The sequence below is a fragment of the Thunnus albacares genome, chromosome 18 (assembly GCF_914725855.1).
Source record: "Thunnus albacares chromosome 18, fThuAlb1.1, whole genome shotgun sequence".
Taxonomy (NCBI): Eukaryota; Metazoa; Chordata; class Actinopteri; order Scombriformes; family Scombridae; genus Thunnus; species Thunnus albacares.
Window position 1 is genome coordinate 21,992,935 of NC_058123.1, and position 24,939 is coordinate 22,017,873.

Here is a 24,939-nt window from a genome sequence, read left to right on the forward strand (position 1 = left end):
TTCAACTAGACACTGAAGCTCATCCATAGGGTCTACATATTCATCACTTGGTTCTTCTACAGGAGAAAGCATTGCCTCTGGAGCCCATCCTCCAATTTTAGCTTTTCCACACTTCTTCTCCCGAAAACCCTGAGAATGTTCTATGTGGCCCTCATAGGAGAAAGAATACCTGTCTTTGAAATGTCTTGCATTCTCTGGAGTAAAGTCTTCTGCTATAATGTCATCAATATCTTCCTCTGCTCCTATGGAGTAGTGCAAATCCTCAGAATCCACTGAATCAAAATCAAACCGTGCCCTCATTTTAGCATCTTGCTCTTTTTTGTATGCCACATAATTCTCTAAAGTGTTGTCCAGCTCATTTTTAGCCCACATCCTAGTCTTGTAGAGAAGCCCATTCTTGTATGGCCTGAGGCATGATGTCATATGCTCCTCCTCTTCCTGCATCTCTGCTACCTGCCGTATAAACAGCTCCCCTCTCTTCTCACGGAGCAGTGCAAGGTCAGTGGGAAAAGCCTCTTCTCTCATTTTGTCTGCCTCTGTACTGAGCAACCCTCCTGGGTCCCTTATCTTTTTCTTTCGCCGCCGATCAATAGTGTCATAGCCCTCAGGGTAGGTGGCAGGCAGAATACCACTCCGTTGAGTATTTTGACGGATAGAGATATGTGATGGCTCAGGGTAAGGTCTTCCCATTCGAAGGATAACGTTGTCTTCCTCTTCATCTAAGAAGTCGCTTAGCTGAGGCTTGGCCTGCCCTTTGTATTTGCTTTCCCAATCTTCAACCCCCATGCCAGAATCCACAGGTATAATTCTGACCCTTCCTTTCTGGTGTAATGATCTTATTGAGGTAAAATAGGTTAAATTTTAAGGGTAAATTTAACAAGGGGAGTGGGAAAGGAGACAGGGACAGAAAAGAACAAGCAAACAAATAAGAAGAAAAAATGCAAAACAAAAACACAAGTTTATCGATACGATAAATTAAGATAAGAACAGTTTCATGCAAATGTGAAGACACGATTATGCTCTTCAGTTTGAGTTGTAATAATAATATTACAACATTCTTAACAGAGATTACAGACTAAATCAATTATTTAGCAGTTGTCCATGATCCTGTAAGATTTGAAGACAGCTTAATTTCATTGTCGTCAGAAAGCTGCACAGTAATTACCTGAAAAATACATTGTTACTCTTTTAGTGTGCATGGGTAATGAAATTGTGTATGCAAGAGTAAGAGCGTGTATGTGTGCCCCTGTGTTTGCCTGTGCCTGTGTGAATTTAGATCTTTGTAAATCCCTACAGCAACAGTCATGCTTATCAACACTCAGCCTGTAACAGTGTTCATGAGAAATATGCGCTAAATCACCACCATATGGTGTTCATTAAACAAAGTTTTTAATCACCAATGAAAAGCCTATGTATGTCACTGACCCACTCCCTCCCTGTGTGACAGAGGGATTTCCTCAGTGATATGACTAGTTCAGAGTCATCCCAACTACCAGGAACTTTCACCAACACAATAGACCCTCAAGACAAAAAGAAGCACGAGCAATGAGCTTTCCCTGGCTGTAATCCTTTTTTTCCTGATGTTACAGAATTATCCGGATCAGCTTCCTATCAGTCCACACAGGCAGATTTGCAGCAGTCTCACTGGGACACATGTTTTCCATGACAATCCATGAGTGCATGCAAAATTCCATGCACTAAGACCATTTGTCTTATGGACCAAAACTGACCTCTAAGCAGCTGTGTGGTGGTAATATTAATAATATTATTAATAATAACAGCATTATTATGGTCTTTTCCTCTAAAATTCTTATTATTTTAATGTAAATACATAATTATAGTAACAATCACCACACACACTTTGCCATAGAACTAACTGACAAAACCCATTTCGCCTCTTGAGTACAGATCCCTCCTGATCTACTGAAGCAGCTGAACGACCCATCTACTATGGCACAAAGAAAGCCAGCTCACAGACAAAAACATGAAAGTGCACAGCTTCAGTCATGTTGGATTCTTGGTCAGGCAAGCTATCTGAAAGAAGCATGATAATTAAAATGACTTCCTCTGTCACTGTAAAGCTGAAACTAAATGATTAAATTAGTAAGATAACAGAATAACATGTGCTGAGTAACCATTTTATTGCTGAGGGTATACCTGTTCATACTAATGCAATTAGTAAAATAGCCCTGCAATTAACAGTATCTTACCTTTTGTTGAGCTTATAATTCAATTTTTGACACTGTGTCAGAGGTGTTGATTTAACTCTGGTAATTTTTTCCCCTCAAGTACATATATGTAAATGGAGGTATGTATGTAAATTGGACAAAAATAAATTTAAATCGGTAGCTCAAAGCTATGACTGACTGAGCGAGTGAGGGTGTGTATGGGTGACCGAGTAAACTCTGTCTACCTGCATCCTCTCTGGTCCCTGTAGTCCAAGTCAAAACTGTGGACAGAGTCTGTGCAGGAGTCTGGGTGGTGCTGTGGCCGAGGGCCCATGGGATACTGGTGCATGGAAGAGTTGGGCTGAGCCGTTGTATGGTAACGTGGAGGTAGACTGTTACTCGTCTCACTGCGGTAGTCACTATCCCGGTCATCTACAGCACTGTCCTGGTCATCCAGAGCTGCAACAGGATGAGCACAATAAATTAATATTTCCTGACACATTAGTAAACATGCTTCATATGACAGTAATCATTAATAAAAAAGAACCTTGGTTATCATTAAACCCATGTGGAAGCTGAGGATGCACCCTTGTTAGAACTCTATCTATTTGAAGAAATGCAAAAAGTTGAAGAAATTAACAAATTAGGGTCAGTGGATACCAATTGGGAGGATGAGAGGGCAAAGGTCATGCAGTTTTAAAAGACTATAACCTTGATACATGCAAGGTTTCCAGTCAAATGGAAACTGCTGAGCTGCTCTTAATCTGTGTTATCCTGTATCTTGTTCTATCATCAATGCATAAAGAGGTACAGAATTCATAGATGGATCCTCAATTGAAAATGACTGAGTACTTTTAGTTTTTCCAACAAGAAGGATAGGGACAAAAAATGTAAAAGAAAAAAGAAATACATGCAATTGTTGTTGCCACAGTTAAGCCATCTTACACAAATATAAGAGTAACATGTTAAGAGAGATTACTGAGAGCAACTCGAAAACCCGTAATAATAATAACGGATAATTGTTCATAAGAAGAGAACCTACAAAAACCCTATTTTGAAAGTGACCATGGCAACCCTAAAAATGACCCTTGGAAAATGTCTTTCAAGAGTTAACCAAGAGGTTGGTGTCTGCTGGAGGGGACAGCTGAGCTGGGGGTTTATCTTTTCAAAGCGATAAAGTGAGAGGATGAAGGGTAAACTGATTCTTGTTGATATCTCTAAGAGTAAAGTGGGAGGACAATGAAATTTCAAGGTGATATATGAATATAGTTTAGCAAAGACTGACACCTATCAGTTTAATGATGCAACTGCAATTTACACCCTTAAGGATTTTTATGGGTTTCTGTTGTTTATTTAACTGTGAAATGAGTAATATTTCTTGCGTATTACTGATCATATTTAAATATGTTTGATCTCAATATTATTACTGAAAGCGAGAGAAAGAGAGAGAGAGAGCGTTTTCCTGACTGCAAAGCTCTTTTTTCCAGGATGTGTGCTAACGCAATAATGTATGGATAAAGTATACATGGGTTATAAAAATCAAATAACATCAGCACAGAGCATGGAAAATAGGAAAATAGCAATAGCAGGAACTGAGGTAAAAAAAAAGGGGCCAAAGGTTAGTTGAGGAAGGTGAGGAAAATCAAGTGTTAGAGTTATTATTGGAAAATATAGGCATTAGGACATGCAGAGGGCACTGAGGATTGGCCTGGGGGATAATTTCATCAAAGTGTGTTTTACATACTCAGTGGGTCAGCCCATCCGAAATAGTTGCCTGGTGAAAGTGCAAATGTTACAAGTGAGAGGTACAGTCAGAGGAGGTAGGGGTTGTGAAAACAAAACAAAAAGTCTCTCTGTGTTGTAAAAGAGGGAGGATGAGGGAACCCCATCAGCGGTGCTCAGAGTGGAAAACAAAATGTCACAACAGTGAGAAAAGATTTAACATGCATAACATGGGCTCACTATGTGGTTTGAGAAAATATGCACAGATTAAATTTGAAATTTGTAGTCTTCATTTTCAACTCTGATTAAGAGGATTCAACTGTTACTACATTAGGCAATACAAAAGGGTCAAGGAAATGAGAGGAAATAATATCAAAGCCTGTGAGCTGGAAGGATGGAGAATTGGCTCCATCTAGAGGCCAAGAGGAGTATGGTCAGGCACACTCACAGCATTGGGAAGCTGCCAGAGGCAGTGGGCGGCTCTGAACGTCATCTTGAAGTGGGTACTACAGAGGAGAGAGAGAGGGGAAAACAGGAGGTATCAAGTATGTTTTTCATGTCATCATATTGTTATTACCACAGTAATTTACTTGCACCACTCCATCGGCATTAATGACAACAAAAATAAATATAGCAGTTCTGCATTATTAGCACAAGAGGTAGTAAACAGGAACATACAAACAAATTTTTAAATATATCATAACATAAAAAAGCTTGATCTATAATAGGACATACAGTATGTTTATCATAACAACACACTGATGCACTGTTTGGCCTTCATACAAACAAAGGAGTAAAATCTTGTTAAATTTCTTTACCTCATCATGGATTCGCATGGTATTGATGCGTTCCAGTTTGCCTGTCCAGTACTGTGCCTCGTCATCTGGGATGTCTGGTACCAAAATATGCATAAACAAACATACATACATGTGAACCTGGGTTTGGAGTAAACATCCTGCCCCCTCTGATTTCAAGCATCATATTCCAGGACGCCATCATAATACATTAATGCCTGTTGAATTTCTCATGAGCCTCCCAGGAATGAGGAAATGAAAATATTTAGTAAGCAATGGCTACAAGCTGTTAAGGGACTAGAAATGGCAGAAACAAGTTATAGATTTTAAAGCAGACACAACATGAAAAAACAACTAAATAAAAACAAAAAACAACTTAAACATGCCAGCAGCCACAAAAAAAAAAAAAAAAAAACACGTTACAAGAGGCCAAATGAACATACAGCAAGAGCTGCATGTATATGATGGTAGGGTACAGCTGATATGAAATCAAGTCTAAATTTGGTTCACAGCTGATGGAGCCATAAGCAGGATAAGAGTGTTATTTCCTCCTTTTTTCCCACTTAACCCAACCTCTCCAAATATATCTACTACTTGAGACAAGATTACTGTTGTATCAAATCAGATTCTCTCACCACTCCCGCTTTTGGGGGGTGGTGGAGGGGGGGTTTGCACTGCTCTGCAGACAGATGCACATTAAAAGGCCATATACACAAAGGCCAGGCCTTCAAAGACACACCGACACACAGCTTTAATGAATGGCTCTGGTGGCAGAGTCATGATGGCCTCCTGCAACCTTAAAAGGTCTCCTCTTCAAACTGAAAAAAGAGGCTCTCTCCCACTCAGCGGATAGACACCCTGCTTTAACTTTGATGCCTTTTGATCACAAGGTTTCAGCCATATATGCAGTGCTGGTAGAGCTGTGGTCAAGGACACAGAGAGCAGAGGGGTCCACAGGGGACCTTTTACCCTTCAATCATGGAGAGCACTGAATTGTCCCCCTGGGAAAAATGACATGAAATGAAATTCATTGCATACATTAACTCATACTGTTAATTATCAATTGGACTTTTATTGTGAAATCCTGTTCCATCACATGAAAAAGAATAAAGGATTAAGCCTCCTGAGGCAAATTTGAGATTTGTGATATTGGCATATATAAATAAAAAATTACCTGACTTGACATTAATGTAGCTACAGATGGGTGACAAATTAAAGGAAAAGCCTGAATGCTTGACCCCTACAAAGAGGGGATCTGGTGGCTCTGTTATGCTGTGGGGGGCATTTTGCTGGCATGGTTTGGGTCCAATTGTCCCCTTAGAGGGAAGGGTCACTGGAAATCAATACAAAGATGTTCTGAATGATCTCCTTTATCTTATGATGAAACAGTTCTATCTTGATCAGAGCGGTCTCTTCCAGGATGACAATGCCCAAATTCACAGGGCACAAGGCATCACTGAATGGTTTGATGAGTATGAAAATGATGTGAATCATATGCTATGGCCTTCGCAGTCACCAGATCTCAACCCAAGTGAATACCTATGGGAGATTTTGGATTAATGTGTTAGACAGCGCTCTCCACCACCATCATCAAAACACCAAATGAGGGAATCTGAAGAATGGTGTTCATCCCTCCAGAAGAGATTCAGCAACTGTAGAATCAATGCCAAGGCTGAGGAAAACCATGACTCAGAACAACACTGTATTGATTTGCAGTGACCCTTCCCTCTAAGGGGACAAGTGGACCCAAACCATGCCAGTAAAATGCCCCCCAAAGCATAACAGAGCCACCGGATCCCCTCACTGTAGGGGTCAAGCATTCAGACCTATACCAGTTTTTCCATTAATTTGTCACCCATCTCTATTTCTAGGATCTAGCAACTGACAGACCAATGAAATTGGATAAGGTGTGGTGAATGGGCTGTGGCCACCATCATGGCAAGCAAGAAGGCAGCATTAATATTTTTATTTCGACAATAAACCAAATAACTACATGTATTGTGAAAGGGGACACTCATAGCAATATTGCTATGAGTGTCCCCTTTCACAATACATGTAGTTATTTGGTTTATTGTCGAAACACACAGAGAATTATTATCCAATTGCATCACTAGGGAGTTTTTAACCTCTATTAGCTTGTTGTTTTGGTTTTATGGCACATTTACTGTATAGTTTGGTTTCATCGCTCATAGTTTGGTTTCATCGCTCTCTCGTCAACCCCATTTCCAGCAGCAGTAGGCAGCTATTTTTGTCAAAAAAAAAAAAAAATAGCAGGTGAAGAAAGTGGAAGCAGCTAAAGAGCCAGATATTTGGATACAAGACACGACTCCAAAAGAATGCTTATGTAGCTCTGTGTCTGCTGGATGTGCAATGAGAAACTGTTTGCTAGGTGATAACATGTTAAGGTTATGGACCTCTTCTGCACCCAAATGGCCAAAAAATAAGTACATTAATGCAGCTTTAATTAAATATGTATGGAAAGGTTGTGATGCATGATTCCAGAAAACAGTAAGTGGCTAATGGACCTGAACTTACAGTTATATTTTTCTCTTCATCATTTTAGCAATATATATAAAAGCATAATGAAACAGAATGGTTTCTTAATCCTGTTGGCCACAATGGAACAATCTGGCAAAGACAAAATTATATTTACAGAACCTAAGTTAATAAAGGAAGATCTGCAAATGATGAGTCAGTGCCCTCAATTTGTGCAGGACAGAACCAGGCTCCTCATCCCTACTGGAACCAGATAGAGGAGATTAGACAGTAAAGTGAATATCTAGGAGTGTTTCTAGCCATCAGTTGTTCAATACCAGCCTCCTTCTTCACATCATGCAATGAGATAATGGCAAGTAAGATTTAACTTAATTCAAGAAAAATGTTACCTCATACTCTACTCCTGTTGTTCATATGTTTTCTGCTCAAGAGAGATCAATGTAAGGTATGCTTGCATAACACTACAGGACACCAGGTTACACTACGTCATCGATTTGTTACAAGGTGCCCCAGGCTGGCTAATTTTTCCTATGTAGCCTCGAAAACCATCTGCTGACATTTCAACAGGAAATATTTGTGGTCTTTGTGTAACTCAGAGGGATCAAGGTTGATTTGCCCTAAGGTAGCCAGAATCATTAATGTACTGTCTACATCACTAAAGCACCCATTGTAGTCAGAGCAGGTACTTGAGATGACAGCATTGCGAAATGTCTTACATAAGTGCCTGAACTTTTCAAAAGTGCAGATTATTCAATAGGAATTTGCCCCTAATTCTGGAAGTCAAACGTGAGCCTAAAATAAAAAGAAAGTTATGAGAAAGACAAAAAGCCAACGGAGGCAGGAAAGCCAAAACCTCAAATTAGAAGAGCCAGAAGCTTGGACTTATTTATAACAAAAAATGGCTTGGGGACTCTGATTATTCACTCACCAAAAGGCAGCTCGAAACGAGTATCCAGCAAGACTCGATGAGGTGTTGGGTTCTTGGTGCCATATATCTCATCCGCTTTCATCAGGACCTCTGCATCCATGAAAATCCATTCACCTGAGCCCTCCTGCAATTTGATATTGACATTTACTTAACAGTAGGAAGACATTTGGACCTTCTTTGTGTCTATTCTTCTACCACCCTTATGCCATTATTGTTATTATAAAAGTTAATGCATTTCAGATAGTCTTATCAGTGTAACAACAAAGCTTTGGGATGGGATTTTTTATTTTTATTTTGACTTTGGCCTGTTTTTTTATTTACTTGATAGTGATGGTAGAGATACAGACAGGTAGAGAGAGTAAGTTGACACTCAACAAAGGTCCATGGCCAGAATCAAACTGAGGGTGCTATGGCTACACAGTAAGCATCTTAACCACTTCGCTACCAGATGTGTATTTGTACTTTTTCTAAGATAAATCTGAATGTCTATGGAGCAAGAAGAAAATTCAAAAGTTAAATAATGTATCTTGTTACAAATGAGAAAAATTGGTGGATTTCCGGTGGCTTTTATCTTTTACAATCATAGTGTTTTAGAATGAAATCTTTCCTATTTTTGTGTGGATTATGTGATGTGCGGTTGCATTCTAACCTCCTCTGATTGTCGGATACTCTTTAGAGGAATCAAGGACGTCCCCACCATGGTGTCCCAGATGAGGCCTTTGTTCCACACCTCAACAATGAGACCAAGGTCCAGCCGGTTGATCTCACTAGAGGAAACAAAAAAAATTTCATGTATCAAGCAATGTCAAGTTACGAAAAAAATCCTTCCTGATAAACAGCGTGGTAAATGTCAGCCGATGAAAAGAGTGTAACAATTAACTGTGTAGTCTGAAGCTTTGTTATTAGAACAACGATACCAGAGAACTTTCCGATATGTCATTCAATTCACATTCAATGAACCAGAAATTTCTACATAATTACAGCCAGGCTCAACCACTGTCGGATAACAAAAGCTACTTCCTCTTTTTGTTGTGTATTAGCCGTCATAATCCATTCCAGCTTTGTTTTGTTATTCAACATGCTATTCAAAGGGCACAAAAACAGCTTGATGACAGCAATAAAATGGCATATCAATTTTGAAAGGAGCCGTGTGACAGGGGCATTTGCATATTCTCATCTGTGGCAGTTTACAACTATCAACAGGCTAAACAAAAGGAAGATGAGAGAAAAGATAATCAAAGAGAACAGCTAATTGAGAGAAGTGCAGGGGAGGGCGCTGAGTATCCATGGTGTCCAGGTGCAGAGATAAAGGCTTTCTGAATTATGTGCTCAGACAGAATGGCACAGAATAAACAAGTCTAGAGAGGTATTAAAATAAAACTGTTGCTAATTTTAACTTTGGTTGTTTAGATTGTCATTTAGATACTATTAACCAATATTGCAATTTTTTTTTTTATTTTCATCAATGTGTATCATCCATGCACTTATCTCAACCAGATGTGATGAGTCTCTCTAATCATTTGTTACTTCCACATCACCTTAATATCTTTTTATAGAATACAGACTGAGGAAACTAAAAGAAGCCTGTAGACCTACTCACATATAAAAGCAGCAATCAGAAATGCATCAAGTTTAATTAGAGGCTCCCATTACTTGAAACAACATGAGTCATTTCAATGCACAGATCCTGATGCAAAAAGGTGGATGTAGATGCAGATTTTTTAGAAAAACGTAACATTTTCACAAACCTTAAAAAAAAAAAAAAAAAAAAAAAAAAAAAAAAAAAAAGTCTTTAAGGATCCTACTGGCGGTTTTGTCTTTTATTTTTTGTTATCGATGGCCATTTTGCCTAGCATACCAAAAGCATACAGGTTGATTTCCTACCTTCTAGTACAACACTGGGTTCAAATCAAAGCAATACAGTACTGTTTTATAAAATGTATTTATTTTTGTTCTCATGTCTGTACTTTAAATATGGAATTGCTGCCAGCAGCCAGTTAGCTTAAGTTAGCACAACAGCGAGCCTAGCTCTGTCCAAAGGTAACAAAATCAGCACCCCTAAAGCTCACTAACAAATATTGTATATCTTGGTTTTTTGTTTTTTTTCCGTCACTTCATTGTAAAATCAGGACTTTTGTCCATGTCAGGATCCTGTAGGAATGATGACTCTTTTTTGCAGTGATCTGATTGGTCAGTGATCTGAGTGTTGACAGGTTGTGATCCGATCCCCTGAAGTTGCTCTGGAGCAGGTTAACTGTTCAGCATAAGTTACCATGGCGACGTACCCCGGTAAGAAGTGAACCGCCGTATTAACCCTGAAAACCAAGGATTAAACCTGAAGTTACCTCACTAACCCCAAATCCTGCTTTGTAGTACAGGCCTCTGGAGTCTCTGCTAGTTCCCCATCACTATAGCTGCAGGAAGTAACTGCTCTCCACCAAGAAATAGTCTGGCACATAACACCCCAAAAAATCACAACTTGTCATTTTTACACTTTTTTGTTATGTATTTGACAATGTATAGTATATATAATATATATATATATTTTAAATAACATGAACTTTTGACACAGTCAGGCTACCTGATTCCAGACTTTGCGCTATGCTAAGTTAAATGGCTGCTGGCAGTAGCTTTATATTAACTGTAGACACTTGACAATGTTACCAATCTTCTTATCTATCTTGCATATCTAAACAGCCTGCAGAGTTAACTACAGGTTAGCAGCTGGGGTTCGCAATTTGGAAGTTTGGAATTTCCTTTATTAGATTTCAGTTGAGCCGAGTCATCATCTCTTAGCATTTAGTGAACGTATTTTGTTGCAACAGGTGGTGCTGGGCATTTGCTGGAAACACTGATGAATGATTATGAATTACACCTAGCTGACACATCATTAATGGACAGTAGAAGGATGAAGGTCTGGAAAAACAAACACTGTTGCAATGGGGGAGTTCACAAAAGACAAACAATGACACACATGCAACAACGTGCTGGCTCTTTCATCACCATGGATACCTTTCACAGGGAAAGTAAAATGAGGAAATTAAACCAATGAATTACAAGGAGGAAATGAACAGCAGCTGCTTAACAAGTATGTTTCCTAGAAAGAGTTACAGAAGTTGAAAACATTTCCTGTAGCTCTAAGCTCTAAGGTATTACAGTGAGGCAACTTGAAAAAGAAATAAAACTAACACAAAAGAACAAAAAGTAGAACTCTTATAGGGTTCAGAGCTCCTGCACCATTTCATTTTTAGATTTGTTGGGCAATTTGCCTTTATTGAACTGTTTTGACAGCACAGAGTGACAATAAATGTGACTCCAGGGCAGTGTGAATACACTGTACCACATGTGTCTGACCCAGAGGGATGCAGCATACATGGTTTCTATATATTCTTTAAGATAAAGAGCCAAGGTCTCATGAAAGGCAGTATATCAGGAGGTGTAATTTCACTATATCCTAAAATGTGTGAGCAGAAAGAAGCCTCTTGGGAATGATTTTTGTTGCAATGCAGGATACAGAGCATTAAGATACTGATTGTTTTTGGCTACACCCCAGTATAAAGTTTGAATTGGTGTGTTCCATTTATATTGGTTATATATATATTCTGTGAAGTCCTTATGGCCCTTGCTCAGTCTATCATAAACTTTACATTTATTATAGTCGCTGATTAAAGTGATCAAAATTTAATTAGTTCAATAAATCTTCAAGCATGAACCCAGTGTGTCTGTGTTTAATAACTTACAACATAAAATCTTGTTCCCAGCAAGGCTGGTCCCCCCGCACAGTGATCGTTGTGCTTTTGACATTCTGCACCTTCAGCGTCACGTAGGTGTTGAACTTGTCTGAAACAAAGGAAAAGAACAAAGATTATATTTTAAAATGTAGTGATGTGGTAGCAATACACTAGAGGCACATAGACTGGTTGCATTTGGGAGAAAACTATGCAGTATCATTATTACAAAAGAAAGAAAATGAGAGGTGGAAAAGATATCTGCAGGGTCATTTATCATACACAAATGGGCCAAAACATATTTTTAAGGGTGATGAATGAAAATGAAACGCAGCTCATAAACAAACAAGCAGGAGATCTGACATTCGAATGGATACATGCCAGTTCTAATTTGTCTGTGTGTGGGAGAAAATAACATCAGGAGCTCTAGTGAGAGTGAAAGCAGTTAAGTCTCCTCCCCCAAACTATGTCAAGCCAAGCCATGCCAGGCTAGCTAACTGACCCTGTTAATCTCCACCAAGAGCCAACCCCACACAGCAAATACAACCAAGGGATTCAACTGCCTCCTATGTCCTAGCTTCATTTGAACCTAGTTTTAATAATGGCGTTCTAAACATACAGTATACAACAGAGGAAGCCCGTCTGCTGATGACGTAATAAGACACAAGTCACTCCTGACCTGTTACTACTGCAGAAAAGGTCTCCGTCAGCCCTAATACCATCAAGACTGAAATTGAAATTTAGTTAGGTCAGGGGTGACGGTGTCAGTTGAATTTAATTTTGCTGTTTGTTTCCGACCACAAACAAAGTCCAAATACTGTATGACAGCTGGGCCATTTTTGCATTAAATGAACACTGCTGGAACTCTGCTGGCTGTTGAAACTAGCAGCTGAGACACAGATTCAAGTGCCTATCTGTCTGCGTAGACAACTTTCACACCCAGTGATCTCCGTCAGCCTCCTCTCAGCCAGTAGTCCCGGACAACAGAGCGATGATGACCGTCAGTACCAGCTGTCAGCGCTGGGCAGGGGTGAGGGGTGAGGGAGGGGGAGGGAGAGGGGGATTAGACGGCCCGTGACACAACCACCACTTTTCATTTCCCTCAGTAGGGCGAGGGAGCATCAACACGTGCCTGCTGATGTGCTCAGCTTCACTCTGGTAGTTACTAGCTTTGCACCACTGGTGGTCCTCCTTGTGACTACCCCCTTCCAGCAGCATAAATCTGACTGCCTACCTGGGCACAAAAGCAGCTAGAGGGACTGGAGGAACAGCTTAGATTAGAAATGCTGAAAAATGTGCAGTATGGGTTGTATGACTGACTAGGGGTGGGCAATATGGATAAAATCCTCCATGCCATTATATCTAACTTCATGTTGTGATAAAAATATATATCATGTTATAGTATATTTTCTGGAAATGCATGTGAAGCTGTTTATAGAAGAAATAAGCTAATGTTAATGTCTGATTTTGGCTGATCCATTGAATTAAATTTATCTCAAATTTAGATATTTCATCACATTGATGCAGTACTCACTGATTTGCAACAGTGCTAACAATGGCCTAATACATCCAGAGATATTAAAAAGGGAGATCTACCTTGGTATTTATTACAATTAAGTCTCCACACTCTTTACTGTATATCATTGACGGTAACCTGAGTATTTTAAAACCCTCTTTTAAACCCTCTTAGTACCTAATGCTGCTTCTGTAAATGAGTGTATCTCATCATGTCAACCAGCCCTACAAAATACTCATTTAGTTTCTTACATTTATCAATCACAGTATTACAGAGTATTGTTTCTACTGACCAAAATCTACTACTGTGCCATCAATGCACCTCCAAAATATTATGTAATATTAAACATTAACAATATTAGGTTAAACAATTAAGAGATACCTAATAAAACAGAGAAAAAAAAGGAAAAAAATATGACATGCAATATTAACATGACATTTCAGCATACAACTTTTCTTTTTTATTTTTTTTATTTTAAACTGACAGCACTATCATGCTCATGATTTCTGGGGCAAACACACAATACACCCACACACACACTCTACCTTTTGGTCTATGGGAAATAAAAGTAAGGCATCAGCTGTTCGTTTGCAGACTGATCACCTGACCACACTAAACAAAGATTTTCCTGGTTACCCTAGCAACATATTGAAACATTTACTCTGCACATAGTGTTTAACACAGCAGCCAGATAAGTAAACACAACTCTTGACACAATGAGACAGTAAATAGTTGACACAGGTGGATTCTTACAACATTCCACTGACACACAACATAAATTAGGATTAGTTTAGACCCCAAAATAAAAAGCTTTACTAAAAGCACAGCTGACATGACACTGTCTAAAAGCATTGTCCAGCCTATAAGTACCATGAGTGACAAGACGCAGACCTAATTAGTGTCTCAAGAGGACAGTAGCAAATCTAGCGACAAAACACAGGCATTATTACAAAAGGAGCCTGGGGGATGCTCAAGCCTTTCCCTAATTAGATAGTCCATGCCTTGTGCCACACTTGGGCTGGCTCCCATGAATAGAAGAGATGAGATAAGGGAAGAGGATGTATGGATTAGATAAGAGCCACTTAGTGGCTGTGGGCCCTTTACTGCAGGCACTGTAAACTGTGGCTGATACACTGTTGAGGAGGAAGCAGCCTTAACTGCTTGGAAAAACACAAAGTATGTGTCTGCACACTAGAGCTGGTCTGGAACTGTCTTAATATTTGGGGTTTTTTTTTGTTTTCTTTTCTTTTTTCTTTACCAACGACATGCAGTTAACATTAACAGGAATCATAAACAGTTACAAACTTTTCTTTGCAATAATCCCTGAAATGTAGCTTCAGTTTAGAGAGATCTGTCAAAATGTGTTATTATCAAAGATGACAGTAGCCCCTGATATAAAAGAATCGCAATGTTCAAGTTATCAATCTTGTGAAACTTGAAATTAAATTGTAATGACTGTAACTATAAAAAGCATCTATTTGAGTTAAACAAAGAAAAATGAAAGTCATTAACTCTACATGCAGCCCATAGATCTACAAATTCCAGTGATACATTTTCTTACTTTCTTTTTTACCAACATATACACAGATACTACTAATATATCCATCATAAGGAAATAGTGACTGACAGTATTGACCTTGTCCATATCCAGGTCAGCCCGTACACGCAAACACACAACATAAAACCACATAAATCAAGCCTATACTGTAAAAACTTATAGCTTTGTAGGCTCTTCCTCAATGTGAGAACTGGTCCTGACATTTTAAAATGCATGACACACACACACACACACACACACACAGACACACACACACACACACACACACATTGACTTAGTGGCAGCACACCAAACACACCAGTCAGTGTGTTGTGAAGAGAAGGAAGTTGAAGTGAATTGTGTGATGATGTGGCCTGCTTGTCCTGTCCATGTCATGAGACTACCGTACTCACTGCCCCTGTATGTGAACCACCCACTCCCCCCTGAGCCCTCAGTCAAGTATCTTCATCCATTATTGATTGATGATGTGGTTTTCAATAAATTAGTCAGGAAAACTCAGGCAGTTGGAAAGCTGACATTTCAAATTCAGACCACTCATTAATGTTGCATGCAACAGAAGACATAAACCTACGTATGTAGAGTTCTGGACTGAACACAATGTGAAAAGTCTGTATTCTGGGCACTTGGGAGTATTGTTGAAAGAGAAGCTCTATGGGAAACATACAACTAAAATACCTAACAGCACAGAAAATCTGCACGTAGGGTATACATGCAAAGGCTGAACATACACAAATCCAGTAACACTCAGCCCTTATCAAGCTCCAGTTTCCTGAGGCAATCAGTGGAAAGTCAGACAGCTGGCCACTGGCACATCCAAGGTCACCTTTAGTCCAACTAATATTTTCCAGAAACTACTTAATGTAATAGTTCCAAACTCAGGCCTAAAAGCTCGACAATTGAAGGTGTGGTGAAAGCACAATGCAAATACATCACAGACCAGCCCTATGTAAACTTTGTGGGATCTTCCAATAAGTCACAGGTTCACTTACAGTATGCAGAGTGAGTCAGGGTTATCATGAGCAGGGGAATAATAAATAACCATGACATATTAATGATTTTCTTAAACCTGAACAAACAGAAACATTTGGCCAGGTGCCAAATAATTGTTTTCAATAATAATTTCATAATGTCTGTCTATCCTTTGTCTTTTTTATTTTTACAGAGATATTTTTGTTAAGCTGAAGTGTTCTGATTGAAAGAGGAATCTTTGATTACATTTTCTTGAAAGACCTCATTAAACAGCTCTCTACTACTAGGGCTGTAATATCAATACTACAGTACCAAAACAATAGTTTATTTTTACAATATGGATAAATATGATGGTATGGCAAAAGTATGCAAAATTACAAACAAAATGATCAAATTCATGTTCAATGCAATAAACTGATTCCAACTGTTAAACACTATATTTCAGACAAAAATCTCTTAATACATGAACTAAATCATAATATTTAATTTGTGAGGTTTTAATAAAAATTGTTTAGAATCATTGATTTGGACAACAGAGGTTTGATAACATGATAACATGATATGATCACATCTTCACAAGCTGATGTACAATAGTATTGAATTATTTCTGAATTCTATCTACAACTTCTCTTCTGCGTGAATGTCCTACTAAATGTTGAATAAAAAAAAATAAAAAATTGCACTGCAACAAGGCAGCCCTAGACTTGCTAAAAGAACTGTCTCCATTAACTTCCCATGCACACAGTACTCATTTTTATTCCTCTGTACTGTAGCATGTGCAAAACAAATTGATATTTACAGTCATTTACAGTATGAACATAACCTTTGAGTTGACTTTACGTTTGCCCAATATCTGATAAATCCTACTTTGCCCAGTAGCTAAAAAGTGTCTGATGTTTACATTTTGCCAAAGGGAGACGACAGGCTTAACTGAATTATCCTGGATGTTTGCTCTGGGACAGGTGTCTCATGTGGTGTGGCCCTAGGGAGGGAGGAGGACACAGACAAGATAGACTAGGCCAGCACAACCTCACAATCAAAAACCCAATATCTCAGAACAACAGAGTCATTCATGACACAATGCAGAAACCTTGCAAAATCATCACGTTTCCCAAAGGTGAAGGGGTAGGGACTAAGAATAATAAACATTTTAACTAATGCAAATACCTACTGGATAATTAACTTTAGCAATTATCCTTGACGAACACAGAGGTCAACTGGGGACTGAGAATGAGAGTAAAATGTCACCGGCAGATCCAAAGCCGCAATGACTTTCTGTCAGTTCTGCTGCCTGCTCTTGCTGGAAACGTCACAGGGCTTAAAGGTAGGCGTGAGGCTGAACACTAGGGGGATTTGCTTAGGTGGAGAGCATGGGGATTTGGACTTAGCAGCTAGCGATCTTCATGTAAGCTCACCGGTGCACGGCCTGGTGTAGAAGGACACAGGATTACATAATGTAAAATCAACCCTTGCATTCAGTGACTTGCCAGAATTTGACTGATTAACCTACATGACAGAATGAGTCCATGTGGCCTTTTTCCAAACACAACTGCTATACATGTAGCAAGTTAGGATTGAGAGCTTGCAAACTGTGTAAATATGCCAGTAAAGCAAAATGTAAGTCCCATAATATATGAACCTGCTCTGAACTCCCAGGAAATTGAGAACGTGATGTGAGACAAAGAAAGTGAAAATGTGAAACATTTGGATGATGTACTCACCTGAAGGACCCTGGAGCTTGGCTTTTTTCACTGTAAAACAAAACAGAAACAATGATTAGTCTAGCAAGAACACTTTAAAATCAACTTATTTGGAATGTACTGACATACAATGTGAGGTTTACTCAGCAGAACTTGATGTGTAAATGACAATGTGATGTTAATTGAAATCTTATTAATGCACTGTTGAACCAGTAGAGAAAACAGAAGTCAGAAATGCAAACTTATCTAGGCATGAGTAATGAACAGTTGACAGGATCTCATGTTATTGAAGCCTGACAAATTCATTAATATGCAGACAAGCGAAGCCGTGTGCCCATGACTCGTGACACCCGAATCACACAAACACATCAACAGCCTCACGATGTTGTCGTCCGCAAGAGCAGGGACACTTCACGTGTAAAAACACATAAATGTCATCACTCATGACATTATCATGTAAATAGCCTCATTTCCATTTTTCCTTTTACTAGTCCATATTAACTGCCTTTGAAGAACTAATCTTTATTTAATCTCCGGGTACCAATCCATTCTTATACAAATGCAACCCATCGAGAAAACCCTCTGACAATGAAACAATAATCCTAACCTCTGCTAGAGCTTAGAAGTGAGTAGTTCTATTTCATTTGTCTAGTTTCTTCATTTGTTTCAAACATCTCCCTCTAAAATAAGTATGAGACACTCATATTCTGACAAAAAGATGCGTAACACCTCAGTTATGCTGAGCATACATTTGCAATAATAACCTGTATATTGGATTATTTGTGGTCACGTTATTAAGACATAATATTTGCATTGAGTCAGACTCCAAAATGTAATTAAACAATTATACAAGTGTAAAATAAGTTACTTAAGCTTGACACCTTTATCAGAGCTGACAAATACCTTTTATCTGATTGTAAATTTAATGTTATCAAGAGGCATAAGCCTTGACAGCTGTATCACAAACCACAACAGCTGGTAAACAATGGCAAATGTGAACTGGGGCAGATTAAGATAACAAAAAAAAAATACAAAATGTCTGCAGCCATTTCTGAAAACCTCTAAAAGAATTATTTAAAAAGGGGGGAAAATGGTGTTTTTTGGTTTATTTTTAGACTGTCCATGTTTAGCCCCTTGATCCATCTATACAATAACATTTATGGGATTCTGAAGTGCTTTGGAGGGGATTAATTGTGATTGCTGTGGCAGTGTTATGTGTTCAGGCATATAACCAACTAAACCTCTGGAGCCTGAGATGGCAGATGGGCAGAATGGGATGATGGAAGCACAAATGACGCTTTCATATTTTCATGTAACATCCCTCGTCTTCTCTCTGCGCACATTAAAACAACTATGCTGGAGGAGAATTTTTTTTTTGTTCGCTTATGTTTGAAATAACATTCTTTATTATAAGAATTAAACCAAAACAAGCTACAGTTTATTGCCTATTTGTATATAAGAAAACAAATATATAAAGTAAATTTAAGAGCACATTTGAATGGAATTCCACACACCGGATGTTACCATTTGTGATTTTAAGATAACAATGGGGAAAAAGGGAACTTTGAGTTTCCTGTCTTGTACATACCTCAGTGTGAGGCGGAAAGGGAGCAGTGGAAATGTGGAGAGAAACCAGAAGTGTGATTTTTTTTTTTCTTTGGCCTTCTACTAAGGCTTTTCAGCCATGGGCGTATCTCTTTGTCACTGGAGCAAATGAGCTGGCACAGTGGCCTTATGTCCTAATTTGCATGATGTTATTTAGGACTGTGATACACAGACCAGAGGGCAATAAACCAGGGGGCCATTATGGTGGAAACTGATGCTTATCATTTTCTGTCCTAGGCCCTCTATGGCTTTAGAGGCCATTTAGTTAACTATTTTGCAGGACCAGTTATCCTATCAGCCTACTGTTTTTTCCCCCTCTTCTTTTTTCCACTGTGCTCATTTTCTTCTGAACATGACTGCAATTTGTTATCAGGCCAAGTTCCAAATGCGGGTAGATTTTCCATCTGGTGAGTAAATCTCGGAAGGCTATCTGCCACACTGGCAGGTAAATGTACCAAAATAGGCATGTAATAAAATATCTACACAAGAGGCATTCAGGTACAGTGTTGAGGTGTGCGTCGCCGAACCTTTTGCTTTTCATTCGGCGCCCGTGTTAACAGGTTAGAGCAGCCACACGGCTCATGTGGGCTACACAGGCTAGAGATTTGGTGTCTCGCCTATTTTTTTCCCATGTGATGCACGTGGTTCTCAGTAAAAATAGACAGTGAAAATGATCTGTTGACAGTCATATTGACATCATACCAGCAACATTACACCTTTCACTATAGTTTCAATGTCTATATTTGTAGAATATGTCACAGACATGAAAAAAAAAAAAAAAGTGTCACTGGGGGTCTGCCTGCGCGGTGCACACTGGGGCAAGGAGCCTCTCTGGCAGGGAACTTCAGCATGGAGAGTCGGTGATGCACGGAGCTTCTTTTCTCAACTCCTGCTCACTTTCCGTGATATTAGTTCAAACTGGGACTCCTGTCTCCTGTCTGTTGTTTTATGTGCTTCAAGACAGTGATTTGATGTTGTTATTTTCCTTTTTTTGTCATCAGTTTCCCTCCTAACAGTTTGGAGGTTTGTTTATCTGAGTGCTCGTTTGGGGAACTTGGTGTCATCATGGAGGGATTTTCTTCACTTGAAGCAGTGACGGTGGGGGTTTAATTGGCGGAATAATCAATATAATCATTAACTTAATAACTTTATGATCTTTATAACTTAATAATCATTTACTAAAATACCTGCAACAGAGGTTTACCTTTTTAGAAGGATGAATTTATTTTTACAAAAGTGCAAAAATTGCAAGAGTCAATATCATAGTATTTTCTTTTTTCTCTTTTTTTGTATTACATATGCAGCTCTATTCAAAATCCACTCGTGGATACTACTGTAAGCTATTAGTCAAATGGAAAGTGACAGTGAAAGTGAAAAGTAATATCCAAATACAAAGAAATCATCATTGGAAAGTCAGGCAGAAAACAGGAAAGTAAGAACAGGAAATGACACCACAGTGTACTACTGTTGCAGGCAGTGGCGTACTTCCGCTCTGTGCTGGCTATTGGATCTGGTCAGGTGGAGCCAGTGTAAGAGGGGGAGAGAGAGAGAGCAACAGATGGCCAGGGGATTACACCCTCAATCTCTAAGCGCTCTCTCTGTCTCACTCTGCCTCTTTCTCTCATAATTCCACTACTCTGCTGCTCGCTACACTCAACCACTCTGCCTGCAGTTCTGTGGTTTATAGTCTTGCTGGGTCTCTGTCCTCCTATCACTCTTTATAAAATTATATCTCCTCATCTATTTATTCTGCTACAGAGCCAAAGTCAAGCAAGGGGGTTTCAAGCAAGTGGTCTTAATGCAGTTGTGACAGCTAATGCAATGTCGTTTTGTAACTAGTGTGTCCTTAATTCATGGCTTGAACACTTGAATGACTGGAGTGTATGTCATGACAAAGAACTGCTGTATCACTGTTTTCAATTGGAAAGTAAAACAAATCTTACTGTATGTCAACAGAAGAATCAATGCACAAAAGGTGCAATGATGCATGAAACAAGCTTGACATCCTGTGTGGACACTGTTCTGGCAATAAAACTAAGGTACCATAGTAGGAAGCATGGAGCCAGTTCACCAGCACCAGCCTATTACATTTGATGCAGCTGAGTAGCATTTCATTGATCACTGATACAATGATTAGTCAATTCATTTGATCGACAAAAAAGTAAATCCACAGCAATTTTGATAATCAATTAATCCCTTCAAGGAATAATTTGACATTTTGGGATATGCTTGTTTGTTTTCTGGTGGAGAAAATTGATACAACTCATGTCTGTCCGTTAAATATAAGGCTGCAGCCAGCAGCTGGTTAGCTTAGCTTAGCACAAAAAAGTCCTGCACATAACCCTGCTTAAAAGGTATAATGTGTGAGAACTGGCCAGAAAATTAGTTTAAAACATTCCCAAATTAACTAAAATTATCAACAGAATGTGAACAGTTTTGATGTTATGTCAAAGACCTATATGTATTGTGTTACAGAGATATCTATTGAAGTTAGCATGCTAACCAGCTAGCTTCGGCCCCGTCTGGCCCGTCGCTACCGTACATGAGGGGAAGAAGAAGTAGCGCTGGCCTGAGCCCTAGCAATAATAGTGGAGCCAGGCTGAATGCTGTTGAAATTTTCACTGTAGGACTGTTAATATATCATTTTATTGTTTAAATATTTTTTCAGGTGAGAAAGTAACCATGTAGACTCACAATACGTGGTCAGTTTATCCAAATAACGCCTATTTGGAAAGTTGCACTGACGTCGTTAGGGCAGCTGGCTGCTGCTGCAGATGCTGCTGGAGAGACATCAGCTGTTCATATCAGCTGATCCAATGAAATGCACTGGGTTGCACCAGCTATGTGTAAGCTGGCATGAGCCATTTGGCATCATAGCACACTGTAGTAAGCTGGATCCATATTGAAATATCATATTGCTAAATTTGGTCTCTACTGGATTACTGTGTTTTAAAATGGCAGCAATTAATGAAAAAATGATGCTGTGTGACAGAAAAACTGCTGTTTTACCATCAGTGAGGTCTGTGATATTTTATGATTAACACCTACCCTAGCAGCATGTGTGTAAATATTTAGTTGTTGCTAAGAGTCATGCTGTAACTCATCTCCATGGTGCAACCGCTTTCTGATCTGTGCAGCTCGTTTGTAATTTAGCACTGTCTCTGTAGCATTTTGATATCTTGACAACGCCATAGCACAGATGCATTGTAAACAGTAAGCTTTACACTATATTCAGTGAGTGATAATGGTGGTGAGGTGGCGCACGCATGGTGTGTGTGTGTGTGTGTGAGGGGGGGGGGGGGGGGGGGTTGGGTGAAATGCTGCCCCTTATTTCAATTAGGTGGCCAATTCTACACATTAAACCTTTAAAACCACAACATGTCATTTTTACACTTCAGTTTTTGTACATCTTAGACAGACAAGATATGGCGTGTTAACTTATTTCACTCCTGTCCCCCTACCACAGACTCATTTTTGAGGGAAACAGGGGATGTTTAGGGAAAGACAGCAGGTCAACAGTATTTGCCACATAGAAGTGGTATACATCATTTGAAAGCTTGGAACCTGAAGATTAATTTGAAATGCAGCTCAGCATTATGTGTCAAGTTTTTCTAGTGATAAATCTGTAATGAACATAGAACACATTTTCATACAGTTATCTTAAGGTGAAAAGTCGAGGGACCCCTTTGAAAATGGCCATATCAGTTTTTCCCTCATCAAAATTTAGCCTAACTTTAGTGCGTTATTTAGCCCACTTCCCGACAAAGTAGCAAGGTTGGAATAGACTCCTTAGGTTGCCTAGTTTCATATGATAGAAGTATCTTCACTGTAGCTTTAACTGAACCCGCTACAGCCTCTGAAAGACAGTAATGTCACCCGCGGACTCCAGTGTCCTCGGGGAGTGGAAGAGGTTAATTAGTGAGCTTTTGAAAAGTGGCTTTTGTTACATGTTGCGCGTTTCTTCTAATATTTGAAGAATAAGTGATGATGAAAATAATTAGTTGCAACCCTCCTGATAATAAAGATTGCCGCTTCAATGCTGTATCTGTCCAATGTCACTCTAATGCATTACTTAAACAGATTAAAGACTTATGTGATAACTTTGCATTCACTAGGCGAACATGTATACAATATAACCCACATTTACCTCCTGTCTAAATCTAATTGCTTTAATTGTCTCAATGTCCCTCCAGCACAGTTAGGTTATGCTTTGCCTCCACATATTCCAACAACAACCTCCAGGCCATTTGTTCAGTTTGAGCAGGTTATCGTCTGACAGCTGCCCTCCATCAAAACACAGCAAGAAACAATCAGTGATGGACGGCAAAGGAAACCATCAATCCAGTTCACAACCACTTCCTTCAAAAACTCGCTGTGGCCCACACAGCTCTTTTATGACCGTAACCACGAAAGCTTCCTTTCAGGACGTGTATGAGCTCTGTCCAGCTGGTCTCAGATATTTACCAGGTATTCTGTCGCTGAGGTGATCACGTGTCTGAAACAGCATCTGCACACCTCCAATACTGCAGCATCATTAGGATACATGTGTCCACTCAGCCCTGCCCTGATCGACAGCAGGAGTCTCACCCACATGTCCACTTTTAAGGGCAACCACTTATCTGTTGTGTAAAGACATCACCATGGAGATGAAGCATCTCGACTAGCAATAAATAAGCAACATTGTCAAGCTTTGCTATCAGGGGATGAGTCACAACATCAGCTAATCACACACAACCCCGGCCCAAGCAACCTTTTTTCCTGTTATCTTTGGGCTGCATAACACCTACCAGCTTGACATTGCTCTAACAGTAATCAATAAATGGATGGTGCACAAGCTCTATAGTGAAAGGCCCCATTTAGTAGAATAACTCTTTATTACCAGAGTCATTAGGCTGAACTTTCGGAAGAAAGTGGGACCAGACTGAATTGCCTCTGTGTGACCTTTTTCACCGCCAGGAGCCTCTTTCTTTCCCAGCTTGAAATATTGATGCTTGAATCTCTACTGGGGCTTATTGTTTTCAGTTTTTACAGAAAAATACCTTGATTTTTTTTTCTTCAGAAGGACGCATTTAAACTGACTTTCATCTGGATTTTATGTCCCCACACATCCAGAAGTTCTTGTATTTCCTGCTGCAGGCTGTTTCCATCCTTAATGGAATATGTGCATCTTTGTGCCACGTATGAAGGGGCTGATGCACAGTTAGTGATTACACAACTTCCAAATAGTCCATATAAATACTTTGCAGCATTTGATAAAGAAGGCAATCTGACCAACTTGAAATAAAGACCACCTCTGCTAATGTCAGACGAAATTATTAGATTTTTATGACATATAATAAGCTTCAGGGAAAACGAGCAGTGGCGTTTCGTCACACAAGACGCATATTTAAGTAATGAGTGTGGGGAATGTTGAAGCAGTCACTTAGTAACTAATGTCAGGGTGTGTCTGATGCTGCTATACAGTTAATTGAGTGATCACAAGATACTGACCAGCTGGACTTGTATCCTCAATGGCTATGATCAGACAGAGGAAGGGAGGGGACAATACTTACCACCTCCTTTAAACAATTTTTTCAGGGAAACCCTAAACATTGCAATTTTTATCTGTTACAATGGCACACTTGCTTAAAAGTATACCAAGTGACAGTTTGCCTCTTGCTACTTGTGTATACAATTTGCAAACAACCTATTATCTACCTATAGCTACTAGTTAACTGGTTCTCCAAATTAGCCTGCAATCTTAACTTAATCTCAT

The 24,939-nt window shown here is 39.3% G+C and overlaps 1 protein-coding gene across 5 annotated transcripts in view; it reads right to left on the reverse strand.

Moving 5' to 3' along the window:
• The window catches only part of LOC122968306 (protein unc-13 homolog B-like), a 71,208-nt gene that overhangs the window by 43,585 nt on the left and 2,684 nt on the right, over positions 1-24,939 (reverse strand). For 3 of the 5 annotated variants that reach the window (XM_044333439.1, XM_044333438.1, XM_044333436.1), the window contains exons 2-8: positions 17,601-17,630; positions 11,849-11,948; positions 8,758-8,875; positions 8,109-8,232; positions 4,709-4,782; positions 4,339-4,396; positions 2,414-2,627 (exon numbers count right to left, since the gene is read on the reverse strand). In XM_044333439.1, the coding sequence (XP_044189374.1) occupies positions 2,414-2,627; positions 4,339-4,396; positions 4,709-4,782; positions 8,109-8,232; positions 8,758-8,875; positions 11,849-11,948; positions 17,601-17,630 (718 nt within the window). Of the gene's footprint in view, positions 1-2,413; positions 2,628-3,912; positions 3,943-4,338; positions 4,397-4,708; positions 4,783-8,108; positions 8,233-8,757; positions 8,876-11,848; positions 11,949-17,600; positions 17,631-24,939 lie in introns of all 5 variants that reach the window. The other 2 variants (XM_044333437.1, XM_044333435.1) reach the window with 1 other exon arrangement.